The sequence below is a fragment of the Temnothorax americanus genome, unplaced genomic scaffold (assembly GCF_048541705.1).
Source record: "Temnothorax americanus isolate GAGA-0224 unplaced genomic scaffold, ASM4854170v1 Scaffold10, whole genome shotgun sequence".
Classification (NCBI taxonomy): Eukaryota; Metazoa; Arthropoda; class Insecta; order Hymenoptera; family Formicidae; genus Temnothorax; species Temnothorax americanus.
In genome coordinates, this window is record NW_027509231.1 from 3,710,267 (window position 1) to 3,727,547 (window position 17,281).

The 17,281-nt window shown below is 39.3% G+C and overlaps 1 protein-coding gene across 1 annotated transcript in view; it reads right to left on the minus strand.

The window, feature by feature from the left end:
• Wb (wing blister) overlaps nucleotides 1-17,281 on the minus strand; it is a 152,734-nt gene that overhangs the window by 101,082 nt on the left and 34,371 nt on the right. Inside the window, exons 3-4 of the mRNA XM_077412004.1 lie at nucleotides 5,801-6,043; nucleotides 1,759-1,989 (exon numbers count right to left, since the gene is read on the minus strand). Coding sequence (XP_077268130.1) covers nucleotides 1,759-1,989; nucleotides 5,801-6,043 — 474 coding nt within the window. The remainder of the gene's footprint in view (nucleotides 1-1,758; nucleotides 1,990-5,800; nucleotides 6,044-17,281) is intronic.

The following is a 17,281-nucleotide window of genomic DNA, read 5'->3' on the forward strand; positions in this document are numbered from 1 at the left end:
TATCCCTCTATCATTTATTACTAGCTGAATTAAAGACAAGAATAACGCGCGTTTTGTATAAAATATAAAAAAATTTAGTTTCTCTAAATTTAATATTATTGCCGAAAAAAAGATCTTCATATACATAAGTATTATACACAAAAATGTAGTAATAAAATTAAATTTTTCTATAAAACTTCTTTTTTTTTAACAAATATATTTTTTAATCATTTGGCTCACATAATGTAAGTAATGTATCTTGACAACGACAAATGTGGAACGTAAGAGAATAGATGCTGCTTTAGGTGGAGAATTTTTTAAAATTCTGAACTTTGTGTCCGCGCACAGAATAAGGCAATCGTAATCGTGAGGAGGGGTTTCGCAATTCCAAGCGACAGCGTTGGTGATTCTTAGGGGACATGATGAACTATTATTGTCTGTTAAAGCCAGCTGTATGGAGCACACGACTCAGCGAATACTCGTTCTCGGATTGTAGGGACATACAACAAGATTCGTGTTTCTCCACAGCTGCGAGAGAAAGAGAGAGAAAGAGACTATATAGCTTCACGAGAAAATATGCCACGAACGAGAGTAATTAATCACTCGCGTTGACTATTATCTTGCATATTGTGCCGCCTGAGAAACAGTCGTGTCTGTAATTAAACGTGAATCATATCCCTTTGGATGAAATACAGTTTGCATTTTCATTTCGTCTCATGACTGCCGTAAAACTCCGCGCTACTCGCTCGCTATATTACCCGGCGCTGTCTTTCGAACAAAATGCGGCCTATTCTCACTTTATGTTCGCATCATGTGAAAATAGCGTTTGCGGTTCTGAAACGCTACAAATTATCTGATTAAAAATTTTGTTAGATATATATCAGGAAATTTTGAACCATCATTATACATACATATGTATCTGAATTAATTTTTATAATAAATAATATTATTCAAATCACTTGCTATTCTACTGATGATTCTATTGATTAAATACTTTAGAATTCTAAAAAAAAGTGTATTATATTAAGAATAAAATCGTTCCACAATAGTACGTAGCATGATTGAATATATATTATAGTTTTGATGATATACAACTCATAAATAATTCATAAAATAATCAAATGACGAGCGGAAAGAATTGGGTCATCCATTGTTATGCGAACAAGCAATTCTCACGGTTCTAATCATGATTCATCGTTCTACCTTCAATCCCAAGATGCCCGCAACTCGAAACGCGTACTCTAGAGAAACCGCAACATTGATAGTGGCGAAAAAAAAACTAATGGCGCCTCCGAAAGCACCCATTCCGCGCGATCGTGGCGGAACCTTAATTCTTGTCGGTTTCTGCGGGCTTTGTAGCAGGCAACGATTCAAGAAGAAGGGACCCGCCATTAGCGGCGTCGCCGGACAAAGACCTGACAAGTTTATGGCACTTTCGACGGATTTATTTCCCAAGCAACGGAATGTGAATCTCCGTTTTCGAGAGCGCGACTAATCTCGGCGCCGCGGATATCGTGTTATTATAAACTTTTTACGAATTTTCACGAGACAAATTCCGCATTTTGCTACGAATAAGGAACTACGCGAAAGGAATATACCGAGATGTTTTAATGAGAAAGCGACATTAGAAACACTATGTCGATATAGCTATCGAATTATGTTCTTCCAACGTAAGTTAATTTTTTAATTACTTTATTATAATGAGATATGTTTATTTTTAAAATGCTATCGTCGATGTGCGCTACGTTTGCTGCGGTGAAACAATTTGCTCGCACTTACCCCGTGCTGAACGCTGTACCGACATCGTGCCGCATGTCCGGAGCACAGGCAACGTCCTCCGATATTGATTTCCTTTATCGAATAAAATGCACGTCTCTTGTCGGCAAAAGCCTCGCCGTTACGTCGGAGACCCTGAAGACGGAGCCGCACGAATTTGGCCTGGGTGAATTCCTGCAGTGTCGCGCTGTGGTTCAAAGCTCCAGGTCGACCGTTCACCAAGTGCGTGTGGATCTTTCAAGTAAACAATTAAATCTCTTGTTAGCCCCCAACCCCAACAATCTCCCACCAGGTAATTTATAGTATAATAGATAATCTATATTATAATATATTATCTATAATATCTGTGATATTTAATTGCAATAATAAAGAAATTTAGCTCGAAAAAATTTCATTTATAATATGTGTTCAAAAAATGTGATTGTCTTCTGAAGATATATTTCTAACATAAAAAATTGTAATTTAATTGCAAATAATTTTAAAAATAAGAGAAGAGGGGTAATATATTTTTAACTATCTTTAACTGATTTTAATAGTTAGAACAAATAGCTGCAAATAACATTAGATGTAGTCTGGTGCAATGTCTGCACTTCTGTGGTTGTTGAACGATCAGCGACGGTCAATTAGCGTCGGCGGGCGAAGCTACTAAATTCCAGAGACATGGGCAAAGAAGTAAATCATCCGCGAATGGCGCCGCGTGCTAAGAACAGAACGAGTTCCGTAAATGGAGGGCGTGCGGTACCTAATAAGGGACAATGGCTTGTATTTAGAATGCCTCGCGAACTTTCGCTCTGATTGCCAAACTTTATTTTTAATTATTTGTTTTCGTGCTTCCACAACAAATCAACAAAATGCACGTGTCGATCGTTTTCGGCATTTACGCATAATCTGTCGCGTTTTCTCTCTCTTTCACTTTCATCTTTCGCTTCCCATGTCTTTATTTTTACGATCACGAGATTCTGTTCCTTGAGGAAGCTGCAATGTCACGCACGTGTGATACGCGGTGTGTGTATGTGTTTCCAAAGTAATAATCGCTTACTGGAAAAATTAAAGGGATTAAACGAGGAGCAGGCACTTGCTCCGAATTCTTGGTAGCTCGGCTGATAATTAAAACCCGTGCATTGGGGAGTACGAGAGCACGCGCGATCGGTTTCGCGCGAGCGGAATCGCGATGAGAGAAGAAACGAAAGAGAGAAACGATGGAGAGAGAATCGATGATACAAAAACGGCAATCCCTACATTCCGACCATGTACGGCGCTACCTGGCCGTATAAGGGAGTATAGCGTATACGCACCTTCTATATATAGGGAGGAAGCTTGGCAGTTTTACGCTCGCTACACGCGAGCCGGGCACGCGGGGAGGAGGAAGGAATAGGCGGCCGAAGGAGGATGGAAGTGCATCTCCCGACATACGGCAAACTCGTTGCACCCGTTGCCGTTTCGCAAGAAAAGATGTCTCCGCCATGAGAAAGAGGAGATCCCCCGTATCAGAGGATCGATTCTCGCCACGAAATGATTACTTTTTATTCCCTGGTCTGGCAAAAGTGTCTTTTAATGATTCGCGCGGGTAGTTGGGATAATGAGGAGATATTATCAGAAATTTGTGTCTTTTAAAGTAAGAATATTAAACGCTATTTCACTGAATAATGTTAGCAGTATCAGCAGTAAAGTTTATGTGTATCATATAGATATTAAAGATAAAAAGTTTCTTCTTTCTTAAATAAGTAAATGTTTAATCTCTGTCATTTATAAAAAAAACTTGGAATTCCTATAAACAAATATAATATACTTACATACTTTACAGAATAAGATAAAAAAATATAAATTATAATATTAAATAATATTTGTAGTTATATTAAATTCTTAGAAAAAAATCTTAAAATTTTAATTACAAGAAAACTAAAAAACAAGAAATTGCAATAAATCAATTATTTTTCAAAAAATAATGATCCATCTACTAATTCGTCACGTGTCTAACAGTATTAAATAGAAGATAGCATTAACGCGTGATTACAAGTAATTGCCTTTCACAAATATAATTACACATACCGTTTCCTCAATATTTTTATGATACAAAATTAGAAACGCATATAAATAAAGCAAATCGATATGCGCGGAACAAAGTAAAGGAAGTTGATTTATAAATTTCTACCATAAACTGCCATGAAGAAAACATTGCCTCGCGGCAAACTTATTCCCGACGCGATGATAACGAAGTGAATGGTAAATTATCATCGCAAAACAGTACCAATCGCACATATCCGTGCAATAATGGCTCGGAATATGAGGTGGATATAATAGCAGAAACGCACACTTTCGTTTCGCTCTTAATGCATCGCTTCCAATATCGCTGCGTGTCGCGATTTACCGTATAACGGTTTACTAAAAGAAATTAATTGAGGACTAACGGTCGATATGTATTATACAAGCCGCGCTAATTATACAGAATATCTCTAAACTTTTATCTATGTATATCTATTTTTAGGTTCTTCAACATAAAATTGATTTCTTATAAACGCGTGTCTCGAAGTATCGATAGTTTTAAAAATATATTTGCGCGGTCAAAAATAAGAATTAAAGAATTAAATCTAAAGTGCACAGAGAAGCTTCAACGACCAATTTCATTTGTGATGTACCAAAGCTCTGAAAAAACGTCAAAGAAAAAAATAAACATTCTTAAATAATAATATACGAGAAAATGAAATATATTAAAGATAAAGAAGATTTCAAAACACTCATTAGATACAGTTTTATATCGAGGAAACGGCGTCCAGTTCGCCGTTTATTAATGACCCTAATAAGTCGCCTCCGTGCCATTACTTCGCGAAAAACGATAAAAAGCGGCGTTATTAGAGGGAAGAGCGGGAGAGACGGAAAAACGGGATCTACCGGAAGCAAGCGGGCCGGCAACCCTGTAAAATCAGCGCCCGCTAATCATCCAATAGCGTAATTGCACACGCGCGGCCGCGTAAGACCGACGATAATTAACGATGCTGAGTGCGGCCGTGAGGATTTTCGCAAGGATTATTGATAATGACACGGTTAGTCGCGCTCGTAGCGGAACGAACGCCGCGAAAAATGCGTCGGCGAGCATAAACGCTATACTCGTTGCATCACGCATGTCTTTAGCGTAACGCCTTTTACATTGGCTTAGCCCTTCCGAAATAAGAATTTCGTAAAAAGCAATGAGAATCACAAGCGTGAAATAAACAATATGTAATAAAATGATCTCTCAATTTCTATAAGGACATCTTTCTACTTAATTTTATCGAGAGTACGAGCGTACGCTAGAAAATAAAACTGTTTTATTGTCGATAAAATAAAGCGCTGCTGGAGAAATAACGTTAGTAATATCTGACATTTGAATACTGAATCATTGTAACGAATGAGTGAAGGTGAAGACGATTCATTTTCGACGACGATCAGGCCTTATGGCACAGAGAGGTGCGCCGATTGGCAGCCTGACATTTGTATGCAACAGGTTATTAGAGATAGGTCGTTATGTTACTTTATGGCCGGCAGTTAAAGGGCTGGCGCGAAAAATGCACTTCGACGTGTTTTTAGTACGGGTTAATTATCCGCGTTTTCAACGCTCGGCGCAACACCTAACGTTGCAATGAATACGTTATGTTATGTTTGTACGTGCAACAACATATCTGGAACTTAATGGCAGTTGCGAGTTTTTTTACACATCAGTTGAGTAATTTGTTTCCTAGTTTTGCAATGTTAAACATTACTTTGTGAGAAGTAACAAGTTACAGTTAACAAGTGCAGCGTAACTCCGATAATAACTCTATTTTGCACGAAAAAGTGCTCAATTGATTTAATTTATACGTCTACTATTGATTTAATTATATTCCTATTATATCAGATTGTAAAATGGGTAAGACTACCAAGAAACTCATTCAAATAAAATAAGATTGACATTATGAGGTGATAATATTTTTTGGGTGGCCATAAAAAAAAAGATAAAATGTAAAAGAAAGAAGCTGATATTGGCAGACCACATTTTTTGAGCTTTGTGAAACGAGAAACGTGTCCTCACCTCGCCATTCTCCATGGGGGTTTGTCTGGAATACTGGCTGGTGCATATGACCTCGTCGTCAAGCATGTAAACGGGTTTGCCCGCGACAGGCGGTGCCGAATATCTCGTCCAGCATTCCCCATCGCTCGGCGCGTAATACTGCCACGGTTGGAAGTTCTCGCCGTCCAGAGATCTCTCCAGAATCCAGGCCGCGGGTCTCGGCGAGTTCGCGGCCTTCACTATCACGTATTCCACTTGATAGACCTAGAAATATAATAATGCGAAGATGTCAGTGAGATAAACTCGGTAACACAATTTCCTAACTGATTATAAAATTTTTACAACGCATTGTAAAGTTTGACATGGCGCAGTAATATCATATTTAAGCGTTAATTGATAATTCGTAGTTAAAACATTTCGAGGATCAGAAAGGGAAAGTAAAGTCCGTGGTTCTCTCTACACCCGCGGCTTTTCGTACCACGTCGTCGTCGTCGCGGTGCGTCAAGATAAAAATCGCGAGTTCAATGCCGGAGGCCGGATTTGCAGGTCTCCCGCGGCTCGTCGGAAACCCCGCCGAGACCGAGATCTCGCGACGGATAATAATTAATTCCAAGCAGCCGCAGATCGCGCAGAACTAGTTGGCGCTCGCTCGTGTCCCATCGACGCGATGAATAGAAGAACACAATATCGTTATAATGACACAGCTGCGTCTAATCTCTCTATCTTTTCCTCTCGCACGATCGTTTCAAGAAAAATATCACGTACCATTTCTGACGAAACTTTTGTCTACACGTAGAATGCGTGAACCGCGATTTTATACGCAGTCCGAGTAGACAAGCGATGAAAATCAGCCGCTACTTGCTTTTATAAAGATATTAGCTGCGCTCTCTTTGGCTTGCCTTACTTCTTATCTTCTCATTGTTCGCGTGTTAAAGTGGTGTATGAATCGGTAGTTAAATATTCTATGCGCGTACATTATGTATAAATACCCTAGCTGTCTCTCAATTATGTCTTGATGCTGCCGGACGAAAATGGCAAATATGAATTTTAAAATACTATACAACCTAGCGTAGTAAATTGTAAACGTGGCGTGCACGTAGGCGATGAGTATTGTATTACAGAGGATGCTTCGTTGAATACTAGACACGCGTGAATGATACTGTGCATCGTACATTATTATCTTTACATAACACACGATGTTATGTGATATTTTAAATAAGCACTTTTTCAGATAAATACTTTTGTATAATTTTAAGTACACGGATATATATTCTAATTAATATAGCAGTAATAAGAGAGAGAAAGAGAGAATGAGAAAGATCTTGGATTTAGATATAATTCAATTAGTATCTTTTCCTTTCGATTTTTACATCGGATAATCATCTCTTCTTCATTTATGAAGACGTCGAACAGTCTAAAAGCTTTTGCAAGTCCTGAGCGTGTGTAGAGATATGCAGTTGCATGCATCTCCGACTGCAGTCGTGATTTAACAAGACGGGAGTCCTTCATCCTGCCTTCCGTCGGGCCGCGTCTTTGTCGTTGTCGTTGTCGCTGTCGTTGTCCTCGTTGTGTCGTCGTTACGCCGGCATTGTGAGGCCGGACCGACGCCCACTTTCGGACCATAAAGACAGATCGCATGTCCGCGATACCGGCTACGTTTCCTTCTAAGGACTTCGTCCGGATCGGCCGATTCGGGCCCGTGGAGAAGCCGACTTCAATTATCCGGCCCTTTTACTTCGTAGACGAGGACGCGCATACCTATATGTGCGGCTTCGTGTGCGAGTGTGGTGATCCCCGATCGCCTTTAGGCATTGCAGAATCGTTACATCGCCGGCGATCGAGAAATAATCTTTAATTTGCACGACCGATGTGCCTTGCTATGAATTATACGACGTATTGACGTGACGGGCAGCATTAACGAGAATATACCCGTCTCGTTTAGCGCGTGGAATGTGCAAACGTATATATGGCAGCACACCGAGGCTGCAGGGGAATACGTTTGCGCGTCAACATTGTTATGACAGAAGCAAGGGAAAAGGGAAAGCGTTACGAGGCAGTCTCTTCCCGAGGCTCTGCCCGCCTTTTATCAGCTAAATATTTGCGTTGGCCACACATGCTCCTCCGGTTTTCAGTCGCCATCGGCATCTCGCGTGCCTCGTCATATGGGGTAGGTCATAAGCAAACCACGAATGCATTACTGGCTCAAGGTTGCCCCCTTCCGGCCCTCGAGGGTGTTCGGGTATTCCACGCGGATGGTGTATACGAGAACTGCAGAGTTTATCGCGCCAGCACACGACAGAATTATCGAGGGATAAGGCGTGTTTAAACGGACGACCGCGTGCGTGTCTGACTTGTTGTCGGGCCACCATTTAAAGAAGAATAAACGGAAACTATAATAAAAGTTAGATCTGGAAACGCGAGTTGTTGCCATTATGTGCATTCACGTTCTCGCTTTTAATGTGCTTTTGTATATATATATATTATCGCATTCCCCATACATGAAAATCAGCGAAAAATTATACGTTATAGTATAATGAATTACGATATCTTTCGGAAATTTATATGCATGTATAGATAAAAAAAATATAATTTTTATCAAACTCGAAAATTGAACTGAATAATTCAAATTAAACTTAATTTTGGATTCTTTCTGTAAATTTATATGTTTCACGATAATATACATATTATTATCACAAAAAATATAAAATTCAGTTTTTTAACTATCATTTTCCATATGTACTGCAAAACGGCTCGTATCATAGCGTGAGAGCACGTCGATATTCCGTCGATCGTGTTAAGAATAGGTGTTCCAGGGCAGACCACTTGGTTTAACGGGTACTCCGTTTACGTACGGTGTAGTTAACGCGTGTAAATACTAAGCGGGATTGAATAGCCTTGCATCAAGGCACGTCAAGGGCCGTACTTGACGCACCTTGCCTCGACCTTCCGATACATCAATGGCGTAGATATCGCGATCACGCTATAATAATTACTAAGATTTGTATAGGTACAATTAAAAAGTAATTTTGTGCCAATGCAGAATCGCCAAGTTTCACATTTACATGATCTATATAATAATAATTTTGCAGTGCAGTGTATATATCATTACACGCAATATTTTAACTGTCTATCTCGCGCTTGATATGCCTATAAATTGAGCAGATCGCTGACTCAAAATTAATTGGCACGAAAAGTGCTGATAGTGATTTTCTATTGCTATCATCCTATTTTATTCAATATTAAATTCAATATTAGAATCGCAGTGTTCCTTTCCCATAAAACTGAGCACTAGCAACGCTCTTTTAGGAGTAGCAACGCCATTTCTTCCGCGAAAATGAAAAGTGGTCGGTACAAGATTCGCGCTCGATCTCGCGCTCGGTATCCGAGAAACATGGATTGTGTTTTGCCTCCGTGGCCTCCGTGGGGAATTCTCGAAGCACCGGCCACGTGACACGGCGCGAGAGAAATGCAACGGACGGCTCCCACGATCACGAGCGACGGCTTCTTTCGTTAAACGCATCCACAGCCTTGTAAGGATGCACCTGGTATTAGCATCGGATGACAGAAATGGCTTTGTAGCTGACGCGTACGTATTAAAAAAAAGCCGATAATAACCTAAAGAATCGATGCGACTTGTGATCCAAAATGGATCAAGGTCGATCGAAAATGATCGAAGGTGGTCAAACCGCGCGGATATCAATTTTATCACGCTACTATAATGCTTGCACTAGAGAATAAAGAATTGTTAATCCCAAGATTCTCAAGAAATATTTAGTCCGATACGTTCAACTAAACATTTTAGTTAGTTAACTACTTAAATATTAGTTGTTTCAACAATTTATTTCGTTTCCTTAATCAAGAATTAATTAATTCAACTAATGTTTAGTTAACTAACTAAAATGTTTAGTTGAACGTATCGGACTAAATATTTCTTGGGATTGACAAATTTTTTTTCTCAGTATGCAAATTACAGTACAGATAAACTAATTTAATTTTACGAGTAGTATGTACATCATAAAAAATATATATATCAAACATGACAATGTTTTGTATAAATTAACGTATAAATTTTGCGTAATGCTTATTCTTAATTAAAGTATCAATAAGTTTAGTGAGTAATAAAAAAGACAAAATAACTAGTTATTTATATCTTCTGTTGAAAACAGAAGATATATTTTTCTTTCTTTTTTAGTTAAAATATTAATATTTAATTATAGAAAAAAAATATGTTAATTATTACCCTGTAAAAATTACGTTTCCTAATTTAGACTATCAATTACACGATACTACCCATTTCTCTAAGATTGCCGCGTTGGATTAAATGCTTTCACGTATAATCGTACGGTCGATCACTCGAATCTCGACTGCTTCCCAAAGAAAGGCTTTAGTAGAATTATCAACCAGTTAACCCGGACTAAGAAGAGCAGATATCATCAGGCGCGAGGCGTCGAACGATTCGCTAAGGTGTGGAAGCGGCAAAAGAGACTAGGGAGCCAATATCGTAAACAGATCTCCCGCAACTCGTAGCTGTTATCCGCGACAGGATCTCGAAGGAGAAGCGACACCTCCGCCAGTAATGCTCACTTTCGTTCGCGCGCGTTTACAGCCGCGTTTTACAGTTTCACGCTCGCCAACAACAATTGAGCGACACACGCTGGCCGTGTCTTTGCGCGATTCGCGATAATAAACGAGCTGTGTAATTTCGAAAGAACGACTTGGGATATCTGCGATCGATTGCATTAATAGCGGAGAAAACGCGAGTGACGAGGGAGTAAAATGTGAAATTCCGCGATAATCGTGAATTTACCGGTAGTTTAATCGACCATACTTCAAGAAGTGTAGTTAAAAGAAACTTATGGGTGCAGATTAAAGCACGTTTTGTAAATCCAGCAACGAACAAAGAGTTGCCACAACATGTTTGCTCACATGGCGAACAAAAGTCGCCGGTCGTCGTTACGGAGATTCTCACGAAGTAAGGTGCTCCAGCATCCCCCTTTATGGGCGCGACCAACGCGGGACTCCCTTCTTGACCGAGGCTAAGGGGCATCTCACTAATAAATTGGCATTGCACGCTATCTCGCTAGGACCGTAAATGGGGTGCACCAAGAGAGGAGTGCACCGGCAAGAAATTTTACCGGACGGCCGGTTTCCGAAGCCGTTAAGGCTCGAAGCATCTGTACCTCGCTTCGTCTGGGCTTTCTTCGGGATCGACGGGCAACGAAGAAATGTCTGTTGTTATTATAGAAATCCCGAGTCCTCTCGCTATCTCTTCTCGCGAAAGCGCGAGTAATAATGATTTACACACGCGACGTCATCCGTAACTCTCGTTTTGTTCAACAAGTTAAGTGTGGGATAATGAGAAAACGAAAGTATTCGTCACTTGTAGCACGTTGCAACAAATGACGTGTTGAACTGAATTCGTATTAAATGTCCAAAAAGATACACAAAATATTTTAGACTTAATGAAGAATATTTTGGCTAAAGACAATAAATTGATAAAAGTGCACAAATTATGGTTTTTCTTATACGATAAGCCCACGAAAATCTATTTTTCATCGAAATAATTAATAGCGAGAAACTGTCTACGAGGCTTGCATTATTAGACGATTTCTTGTCACCACGTATTAACGTTTCTCTTCATTGTCGACCCACGCAAACGGAACGACCCACAATGGTCGAAGGGTGAAGAAGCAGGGTAAAACACAGAACAAAAGCGATTCTCTTGGAAGATTGGCGCCTTTCGACTCCCACGTGAGCAGACTTCAAAATACGAGTTGTCGCGATCGATCAGAATGACGTGAACGCAGTTGCAAACACTATTTTAATTAGATATTCGTGGTGAGCATTCCGATCTGTGCATTTAAAATCCGAGAATTGGTGAAATTTTAGTAAATTATTCTAGAAAAGTATGCATTAGCAGATAAAATTTGTTACGAATAAAAAAATTAATTTAGATAATCGAAAATATAGGGAAAATGCGCGATGCGCATATTGCATGTCATCAAATTTTATAGCGCAATAATTATAGAGAGCGTGTTACCTATTAACCATTTATTTATATGCTACTTTAGAAAGATCTCTATATGTGCATCTCTATATGTTAATTAAGTTAATAAATTATTTGTACGAGAGTCAAGGTAAAATACAAAGTATAATTCTACCATATATCGTAGTATTTATTCCCCAACAGCTATATCGTAATTATCAGTAGTAATGTTTTAATTTGCACGCTTTATAACCATGCATGACGAATTATTAAAAGCCATTGCGGTGAAATAACATACTTTGATGGTACTGATAAGAGATCTTAGGAAATCTGTGCACGCGATGTGTAATTAAATGACTAGCGCCCGATATTATTCATTCAAGATACGCTTAAAATAATTTGATAACGAATCAATTAAATGTCGCTACGAATGAGCCGGCGTAACGTGTTATCATCTATTCCACGGGAGAATATTGCGTGGAAAATACGCTCGAGATATGTTATTAAATCAAACCGCTTATTGCTACCTTTCTTAGAAGCGGCGGGTTCATAAAAATATTCGGGGAGTGTCTTTTACATACGTAAGATTTTTTTGTCATTTAAATACCCGCTCGGAATCGAGCATGTTTTTCTTGAACCAGGTCGCTAACATAACATATAATACACAGTGGCGAGAAATTGTTCGAGTGTAAAATAAACTTTTCTTGAAATATTAATTAGATGTTCGATTGACTTGACGAACTGCCGGCGCGAATAAAGCCGACTAATGTATTCTAGCTTCGGGATATTTTCACACTGTATATAGCGTTATTACGCGTTATCTACGACATAATCTTACATGGTAGCTAATGAAGCATTCAAGAAACCTTGTTCAAGAAGCCCATTCAACTCTTTTTGAGAAATAACATTTTTATATAACATAATAATACAACTTTCTGGTAAAAAATATAATCCTAACAAGCTATCATAATATAAATTAAGAACGTAATAAAGAATGAAGCTGAAGAATGTTTAATTTAGGATAAAAATAGATCGTTGATTGCAATGAGTCTTCATTCCAGAATTTTTTGTACATTAATATTGCGTATTAATATTCAATATGCGACAATTTATTCCAACTACTTGCGGAAATTTCTCAAAGTTTAAGATCAAATTTCTCAAAGTTTAAGATCAAACGAGCGTATTTCCGCTCTCTCAATTCACAAGTACGGAGTACTATAAATAAAATATAGTCGCGTTTATATTCCATACATTTCTCTCCCCCCCTCTCTCTCCTCTCTCTCTTTCTCTTTCTATGCAGCAGCTTACTTATGACGGCCGTATTTTGATGATATGTCATGTCGCTGGCTACCACGTCTCGGTCCGATGCATCGGACTGTATGCACGAAACGAGCAGATTTATCGGAGAAGTCTCCCGTTACTAACACTAGAAGGTGGACGTATTAATTGTGGATGGATTTAAAGTAACGCGAGACGACTTAATCCGATTACGAGACTCGTGACGGCGAGACGAGAGATTCACCGCGATCTGAAATTCCTCTATAGATATAAAATTACCAAGGCCTTTAGGCCTAAACACATCATGTGGAATCTCACGCTTTTTTTTCGACGATTGCGTATCCAAACTGACATTTTCTATGTCTCTCCGAGACAGCAAATGTCATCTGATATGTACAACACATATATGAAGCGTTATATGATTTCCATAATTGTATATTATCAAAGCTCGAGAACAATGTAACAAAATATATATAAATAAATTAAAAAATAAAATATAATTTTTATAATTATTCTTGTTTTCTGATGTTAACAACGTTATCTTTTGCTCATCTCTCCGATAAAATATAATTGTTAATTTTTATTTTTATTTTATGAGAGATCTATAAAACGAGAAAAAAATTACAAAACTTCTTCCACTTTTTGGCATTTTCTCGTGTGTTTCTTCATTTATCCATTTTTGCTAATAATTATAATCAAGGCATCTTAAATTGAAATTGACATGGTGAGAGAATATATGATTTCCGCGGACGGCTGCGTCTGGAAATTGAATTTTTACGTCGAGTAGCGTGAACGAAATCGAATTATGGAAACCGCGTCACCGAGGGAAACGATCATTTGACGAAGAGCGAAATTCGATTGCGCGTTAGAGGACTTACAAGCGAGGGAAGCTCGTCAAAATTGGATTTAGACATGTAAGTTGGTGCAGCGACCTCGCGAAACATTACGCCGGAGCAATTTATATCGTTATATACCGAAGTAGAAGTAGCAATTTGACGGGCAAGTATATATATCTGTATTACTTCATCGTACATTGCCTTATCTCTGAATCGCAGTCAGACAAATAGCTGCAATTTCATTCGCCACTTAAAAACTATCAACTTATATTGCCAGGTTGTAAATGGCGAAGAAAAAATAAAAAAATTTGTGCATATGACATATATGAGGTAAAAGTGTTATTTCCAATTGTGCAAATTATTTTTGCGTATACGTCAATATACTCTAAATCTAATATTAACTTCAGATTTATATAAAATTTTATAAAATTCATATAAAAATTTGAATATGCTGTTATCTTATTAACTTTAATCAAATAATTTCTTCAGTCTATATGATCTTATTATATATCAGACAACGTATTTACTTCTTACACTTCTTGAGATGAGAATTCTCGCAAGTGCTCGTCTTCAGACTTGGCCGAGCGAGTAAGACCGACACGCGACGAGCGGACACCGCGCGGTCTGCCGCGAAAGATTCCACGTCCTGGTCTCTTGCCAATCCGATCTCAGTTTGGTCCATGCAATGCTCCGCGACGTTTGCCAAAAGACATTCATGCACGTGCAACGAATATGCGCGCGAAGAGTGCGAAAACCGCTTTCGTCGCGCGTTAACGAGAAATCCCAAGTGCGCTAGTGAAATTAGTCTGCGAGACCGTGAGCTAGTATGAAAACACGATTCTTCTTTCACCAATGTCGTCTCATCATAGTTTATACGCAATGTTTTTTTTTAATATAATTAATGTATTCAAAATATCGTAATATTTAGATGTAGTCTTGTCAAATCCGTTCGTCATGAGAATTAACGATGATGCGAGTACAAAGGAAGTGACCAGAAATGAGATTCGTCATACTAAGACTCTCGGTTGAATTGCAAAGTAGGCCATCGTTAAAGAGAAAAACGTGATTGTGAGAGTGACGTTAGAGAACGCCATTTTAACTTATACTAACGTGCATAATATGAGCATAATTACATCTTCCGAGGCTTGTTACGAGTAGAATCGCCTCATTACTCGAGAAAGTTCGGGGAAACGTATTATCGGGGACCTGGGTGGTCCAAGGCCATCGATTTTACGACTCGATTTGGTTTCTCAAAGGGAATTGCCCGGGCTCCTTTAAAAAAGGGGTCAGCCGTGACGAGAGAGAGAGAGAAAGAAACTTCCCTCGTAACAGGTTACATAAATTCTTTGTTCCCGAATACTTCATGTCGCGAGAACGCTTTGGTTATCAGGGCGCAGGTTAAAATCATACTCTAAGAAATGTACGGTTGTTTCCCTAAATGATTTCCACGTAATAAGTCCAGAATTTTTCCTCGGTAAAAAGAAAAATCAGTAACAAGTGCGATTTATCAAAGCAGAGATAAAATTTTAGATAAAATTTTCTACCTCAAGATAAAAAACAATATAAAATTTTGTTTTCTGAGCCGTTTTATATTCCTGTCTGAACAGGTAAAATATTACTCTGTTATATATATATATATATATATATATATATATATTTGATTAATATAATATTGAAAAAATAAAATAAAATTATCCAAACGCGCGGTTTTAATATTTTAGAATTTTGCGAATTTGTCAGACATTATAAAATAAAAATTAAATTTTAAGTACTTTGTAGGAGATATTTGCCTCAAGTATTTAATGAACGAAAAAGAAATCTCGCGCGCAACAAGAGCGATAATTGATCGGGGTCAATGAATCACGCCGAAGCCGCAATCCCTCCGCTCCACAAACACCGACGGTTAATCGGACCGGGTAATTCGATTTCGTGAGCAGTCGCGGCGGATCAACAGTACGGTACGAGGCGAAAGCCCACCGAGTTTCAAGTTGCGGCCCTCGCTCCTCTCCTTGGTCGGGGCCGCCTCTTTTTTTCCCTACTGTGCCCTCTTCCCTCGGAACCGAGCCACGAATACTCGTACGTACGTCCGCCTCGATGCCGGAGAAGAGCCGAAAGTATGCAGGCATCGTGTACAATCTGTGCACGGGTAAATACCTGCTCCGGTATACCTGCGGCGCGACATAAACCCAGCCTCCATAAACGGTCAAGTGCCTACCGCGCATTTATTCTTTTCCGCGCGGCTGTGCTCTCGCGAGGAGCATAAGCCCCCTCGCCGTGGGGAAGCCCGCCGGGGAAAGAAGAGAAACGAATGAAAAATCCACGCGCTTCCGATCGTTAACCCTTATTCACACACGCGGGCTCTCACGTGCACCGCGCGATGATTCAAGCGCATCCGTCTATATCCGTTTTTCCTCTTGCTCCCTCGCGGAGTCTCTCTGTGCGACTTAAAAATAACCCGAAAAGCGAGCATCTCATGTGGTACAAGCTTAATTGCCGTAAAGTTGTCAGGGTGTAACGACGTGACGGGAAGTGATCACTTTAAATAAACCAGGGTGGCCCGAGAAATTCATTATCTAAATGTAGAATCATTATATTGACGAATTTTTTAAACTCGAGCTACAAGAATCGCATCCTACGTGCCAAATTAATAATGGTCATCCTCTTATGCCTCCTCATGCCTCTGTGTTGTGATAATAATTGTTTCCAATCATGAACTCATCCCGATATGCTCAATCGATCCCCGATAATTTCGCGATCGCAATTAAGAGAATGTGTCGCGCATAAGGAGCGCGCAGTGAATGAGAGTAATCCGTGAATGCAAATGATCCTTATATTTCGCCCGAACGTGATCTCGCTTCAATTCCGAGTAATTAAATTTCACCACGCAATTGACACGGTTTCGATACGAGGTGCAGAAGCAAGAAATGCATTCAATTTATCACCGGCGCGGTATTCTCGCGCTTTCCATTCTCGCCGTCTTCGAGTCACGATGGCGAATTACGACCCTTGATCCTCTTTATAACGGGATGTATACTACAAATATTTTTCCAAATATGGCGCTACATCACGTTTCGATCATCGATAGTTCCACAAGGAAATATTTTATAATATTGCACTTCACCGGAGGCGTGTGCTTCAATATGATCGGATAATTTTATCACGATTCTGAGTAGAATAATCTTGATCAAAGAGAAAAAATTAGTATTTAAATAGTATCGCGCTACAATCTTCCGCAAAAATTTTGCAGTCTCTCGATTCGTTCAACCTTTGGTCAAAGAGCCAGGATAGGACCGGATTGATTTATCGTCAGTTCCTTTTATACCTCGATTTTCTCACATTTCGTTCCGGCTCGACCGGTCACGACGCGCGACGTGCCATCGTCGCGTTTGAGTGTTGGCTCAT